The sequence below is a fragment of the Otolemur garnettii genome, unplaced genomic scaffold (genome assembly GCF_000181295.1).
Source record: "Otolemur garnettii isolate 467f Iridium unplaced genomic scaffold, OtoGar3 scaffold00001, whole genome shotgun sequence".
NCBI classification, from domain to species: Eukaryota; Metazoa; Chordata; class Mammalia; order Primates; family Galagidae; genus Otolemur; species Otolemur garnettii.
The window spans coordinates 47,279,604-47,285,335 of record NW_003852396.1 but is presented as its reverse complement, the minus strand read 5'-3'; the positions used below and the strand labels follow the sequence as shown (position 1 = coordinate 47,285,335).

Below are 5,732 nucleotides of genomic sequence, written 5' to 3'. Positions count from 1 at the left end.
CTTGAGCTCAGGAGTTCAAAACCAGCCTGAGCAAAAGATAGACCTAAAAATAGAAAAATTAGCTGGACATTGTTCCAGGGGCTTGTAGTTCCAGCTACTTGGGAGGCTACAGCAGGAGGACTGCTTGAGCCCAGGAGTTTGAGGCTATTATGAACTAAGCTAACACCATGGGACTGGAGTGTAAGCAAAAGAGCAAGACTTTGTCTCAAAAAAAAGGAGAAAGAGAAAGAAAATTTAGAAATCTTAAGTTTCACTTTTGTACAGATGAGTAATCTAAGACTTGTCACTTTTTTTTTCAATATATCAGACCCTGGCTAAGCCTCCATATAACTCAAAAATCTTGAAGTTAAAATATTTGGAGAGTTGGCCTCCTGCCAAGTGTAAACTACTCAAAACCGGTGGCTGTGTATTTGAAAGGTAAGTATAGCATAGGTGAGCTATACGCTATGCAGGGCTTCCCACATAGAATAATAAAGTTGAGAATTTCAATTCTGCCCTAGGACAAAAGTTTGGTCAGTTGCTTGGGCAGCCAGAACTGGAGAAGCTCCAATGTAACATTAAAACGTCAGTTGAAAATGGAAGATCCGGCTCGGCGCCTGTGGCTCAAGCAGCTAAGGCGCCAGCCACATACACCTAAGGTGGCAGGTTCGACTCCCCAGCCTGGGCCCGCCAAACAACAATGATGGCTGCAACCAAAAAATAGCTAGGCGTTGTGGTGGGCGCCTGTAGTCCCAGCTACTTGGGAGGCTGAGGCAGGAGACTCGCTTGAGCCCAGGAGTTGGAGGTTGCTGTGAGCTGTGATGCCACAGCACTCTACCCAGGGGGATAGCTTGAGGCTCCGTCTCAAAAAACAAACAAAAAAAGAAAATAGAAGATCCGGATTCCAGCAGCTTTGCCTAATATTTTTTTAACAGCTTTACTGATATATAATTTACACACTAAAATTCACCCGTTTCAAGTGTACAGTAATTTTTAGCAAATGCATTGTGGAACTATTACCACAATCCAGGTTGAGGGCGTTTTTATCACACTGAAAAACTCCTTAGTAGCCGTTTGAGGTCAATCCCCGGCCCATTCCCGCCTCCAAACCCAGGTTTGGCTAATTATTTTTAATGAACTTACAAACCCAAGATGACTCAAAAAACAAAAAACAGGACTAGGCTTGGAGTGAATGCGAGGCACGAGGCATATGTGTTCATCAGTCAAAACTTGCTGTGTATGTTAATAATTCCTTCATTCATTCTTTGGTCAAAACCACAAGCTGCTTTCCCTAGGTGGAGCTTACGGAGCAAAAGCAGAACGAGGGACACCCTTCAGGCTAAGCATCTGTGTTGGAGGCGAGCGCGCGACAAGCGCCGGCAGGCAATGTGTACTGTGCATCCCAGGCCGAGTACCAGACCCGGCCGGGTGCGCCTGCGCAACTTCCCGAGCGCTACAAGCCAGTAACCGAAACACCAGGCTCGAGAGCCGTCGGTTCCGCTCTTGCGGCGCCGCCGTTTCGGATCTGAACGCCCACTGTGAGAACTCAAGCCTGTCAAGTAACCCCTGACCCCTCGCTTCCCCTACTCAGAGCTCACGAAGAGCATCAAACTTCTCAGGTCGCGCAGCCGGGCTGCTGGGGAAGCCGTTCTGCCTCCTTCTCCCTTCTAGCCACACCCGCAGCCTATCAAACGGCGTCTCCTTGGTTGCCGAGAGACCTAGTCCCTCCCCCTGGGCCTACGACAGCAGCCACGTACCACGTTTCTACGTGTTTCGGACCTAAAAGCGGAAATTACGCAGGAACTCGCGAGTGCAGGGGCGGTGCTGGAAAGATACAGGCAGCTGAGGGACGGGGGCGGGCAGACGGTATTGGAAGGCGCCGGAAGTGGTCGTGCTGAGGAAGGGTAGGTGCGGGGCTGCCGAGGCAGTTGGCTTGGCTGTATGTAGCTGAGCAGGTCGTTTTAGCGCACTCTCACTTCTTCCTGAGTGCCTGGCACAGTCTCCCCGCCTCGGCCAAACATGGACTTCAGAGAAATTCTCCTGATAGCTTCCAAAGGACAAGGTGTCAACAATGTGCCGGTAAGTAGCAGCCGGGCGTCTCTGTAGGAGACCCCAAGCTTCAAGTTCAGAACGTGTGGCCCGTGAAACTTCTCGGCAGACGCCTGTGCGCTCCGGGAAAGGAAGGACCTGGGTGATGGGTTAATACTCCCGGGAACTCGGAGCGAAGAGGGGCTGGGGACGCGATGCAGAACCCGTCCAGTAAGTGGGTTTCGCCGGCCTATTTACTCCTGCAATAGGGATTGTCTGGATTGGATGTTTGGGTTAGAATTGCGTGAAAGGAGTGAGTGAGCCGTGCCTGGCACAAAGTGAAATCTAGCGCTAGTAGTTTCCGACTTCGGCCCCAAGGTTGGGGAGGAAGCATTTATGTGTAGGGGGGCTCAGGGTTTTTAGGAACTTGGCCTGATAGTCTTTGGCTGGTTTCTCGCCGACTTGGGGGCCAAGCGCTTAGTGATTTCTTGAATTATCGACTCGGCCCCACCCGCTCAACCAACGAGATGATTAAATTATCACGTTCCTAGGGGAGAGTATCACCTTTTGTATGGGAAAGAGAAGTTCAGCAGATTCCGCGAAATCCTCATCCTGGGCTAACAGAATGGTGAGCTAGTTTCAGCTTCCGTTTACTTGTGGCCTTCCAGATTTTAGTCTTTGTTTGAAATCTATGGCCCATTTGCTCAGTAGATGTTTGCCAATTATCTAATATTCGCAGAGTGATGTAACATGTAAAATCTAAATGTTAAAGTGGTGGAGAGTGCCTGGTTTGTGGCGTTGTGGGTATTTTGCATAAACCAGTCATTTCCGGATCCTCAGATGGTACCCACAGAACAGCTGTGAACTGATAAATTGCATTGTGATACCTGTGGTTTGAGCAGTGAAGCATTGAACTCACACAGTTCTCTGGTAAAGTTAATTTAACTGGAATTGACTCATAAGTGTTCCACATTTCCTAGATTTCTGTATTTTGCAATATTAGTATTTTTCTCTCCTCCTGCTTTTCTTGTCTTCCTGAGGCTGACCCATTCTTTTACCCTTTTGAAAATATTGATCTGAAGATAATGAAATAACTAGTATGAAAGTCTGTGTCCACTATCTTATTATGTATATGAATATTATATATGTATATACACACACAGTCATCCCCTATCCCAAGTACTCTGAAATAGTCATTACCCTAAGCCTAGAATCATAAGCTCTGCATATTGAAGCTATAGGCTCAAACTTTTGAAACCTAGAGCAACTGGATTTCTTTGTGCATCTGTAAATTTCCTAGACAAGTCAACAGTGGGTCTAATAACCACTCATCTTTAACCATTCATCTTTGTATAATTTGGTCCGCATTTCATGCTAGATATCCTGAATTTAAGTAGGGGTGAAAGATAATACTAGCTTTGATTCCCTGGAATGTTCTGTGGACAAATCAGTCATTTCTTATTCTAAAAGCCAATAGCTGCTAGGAGAAAAGCAGACAGACAGTCCTAAAGCAGAAAGTCACAAAATATGTGTATTTTTCTGAATACATGTATAAAATATCTGGTTGGAAGAATCAGAAGCTAAAAGGAAAAAAGTAAATTGATGAAGTTATTTAGAAATTTAATAGATGAGGGGCGGCGCCTGTGGCTCAAGGAGTAGGGCACTGGCCCCATATGCTGGAGGTAGTGGGTTCGAACCCAGCCTGGCCAAAAACTGCAAAAAAAAAAAAAATTTAATAGATGAATAACAGGCATGTATTTTATGAATCATGCTTTTTTTTCTGACCACTCTCCCTCCCCTCCCAAATAGTAAACTTAGAAGTTTTAATTAGCATTATAATCCTCTTATTCTTTTTGTTTTCTTTTTTTGAGATGGAGTCTCCAGCTGTCACCCTGGGTAGAGTGCCGTGGCATAATAGCTCACAGCAGCCTCCCAACTCTTGGGTTCAAGCGATCCTCTTGCCTCAGTTTTTCTATTTTTTCCTAGAGACGGGGTCTCGTTTTTTGCTCAGACTGGTCTCAAATTTGTGAGCTTAAGCAATCCACCCACCTGGGCCTGCCAGAGTGCTAGGATTACAGGCTTGAGCCACCACGCCCAGCCCCAATCCTTTTCTTCTTATATGGAATGAAAGTTACAAAAGATTGAGGAATAGAACAAGACTAGCAAAATTTAATTCATGATCTTGTTTTAACTTGAATCATCTAATGATTACTTTCATTTGCTCTATCAGCTCAAAGTAATTTGGACACTGTCAGACATCAAACATGCAGAATGTTAACACATCCCGTTTGCCCACACCCTGTATTTAACATATATTAACATTCTCCCATGTTTATTTCATATATTTTTTTTTTTTTGAGACAGAGCCTCAAGCTGTCCCCCTGGGTAGAGTGCTGTGGCATCATAGCTCACAGCAACCTCCAACTCCTGGGCTCAAGCAAGTCTCCTGCCTCAGCCTCCCAAGTAGCTGGGACCACAGGCGCCCACCACAACACCCAGCTATTTTTTGGTTGCAGCCATCATTGTTGTTTGGCGGGCCGGGGCTGGATTCGAACCTGCCACCTTAAGTGTATGTGGCTGGCGCCTTAGCCACTTGAGCCACAGGCATCGAGCCATATTTCATATATTTTTAATAGAAACAAGTTTAGTTGATACAGTAGAGGTTTCCAACTCCGTTTTCCTTTTTTAAAATTATGAAATATAGCAATGTATTATATAGTATAATAGATTATTACAAAGCAGTTATCCTGTCCACCATCCAAATCAAAAAACACTTAAAGACTGACAAGACACACTCATGCCCCTCTTTGCCATATACATACTACTTTACATAAACTATTGATTGATTTGATTTGTGGTTTGAAAACCACAGAGGCTTTGCAGTAACTGACAGGCTATATCCCTCTCTGGTCCATAGTTCATTTTTCTTTTTTTCTTTTTTTTTCTTTGAAACAGAATCTCACTATGTCACCCTCAGTGGAGTGCTGTGGTGTCACAGCTCACAGCAACCTCCAACTCTTGGGCTTGAGCCATTCTCTTGCCTCAGCATCCCAAGTAGTTGGGACCATAGGCACCCACCACAATGCCTGGCTAGTTTTTGTTGCAGTTGCCATTGTTGTTTGGCTGGCCCAGTCTGGGTTCGAACCCTCCAGTCTCGGTGTATGTGGCTGGCGCCATAACCACTGTGCTATGGGTACCACGAGCCCATTTTTCCTTTTTTTTTTTTTGTAGACAGGGTCTCACCCTTACTCAGGCTGTTCTCACACTCCTGACCTCAAGCGATCCTCTCACCTCAGCCTCCCAGAGTGCTATTACCATTATAAGTGTGAGCCACTTAGGCTGACCTCAGTTTCCCTTTCAGCCATCTTCTCTTCTCACATTCCATTATTAGCTCAAAGTATCCTATCAGTGCTAACAGTTAGATTTTAGGTCTTCAGTGAGAGGAAATCCAATACCGAGTGATGATTAGACTAAAATCCAAACACCTGTATAGGTACTTTGGCTTTTTTGCAGGGCTTTATATTTAAGAGGTGTTTGTTGTATCTTGCTTGAGAGGATAGGAGCATTTCCCTAATAATTTTCTCATTTGTTTCTTTTTAAGAGAAATAGATGTCTTTATAATACTGTAAAGGTAGGATTGCATCATGCCTAGAAATATTAGTAACAGTATCATTTCCCAGTGGAATACTTAATGCAGGAATAACAACAGATCAAGGTGATGTAAC

General features: G+C 44.9%; 1 protein-coding gene across 1 annotated transcript in view; it reads left to right on the top strand.

The window, feature by feature from the left end:
• Nucleotides 1–1,759: 1,759 nt before the first annotated feature.
• SPTY2D1 (SPT2 chromatin protein domain containing 1) overlaps nt 1,760–5,732 on the top strand; it is a 36,546-nt gene continuing 32,573 nt past the window's right edge. The window contains exon 1 of the mRNA XM_003781160.3: nt 1,760–2,058. Coding sequence (XP_003781208.1) covers nt 1,999–2,058 — 60 coding nt within the window. The 5' untranslated portion in view covers nt 1,760–1,998. The remainder of the gene's footprint in view (nt 2,059–5,732) is intronic.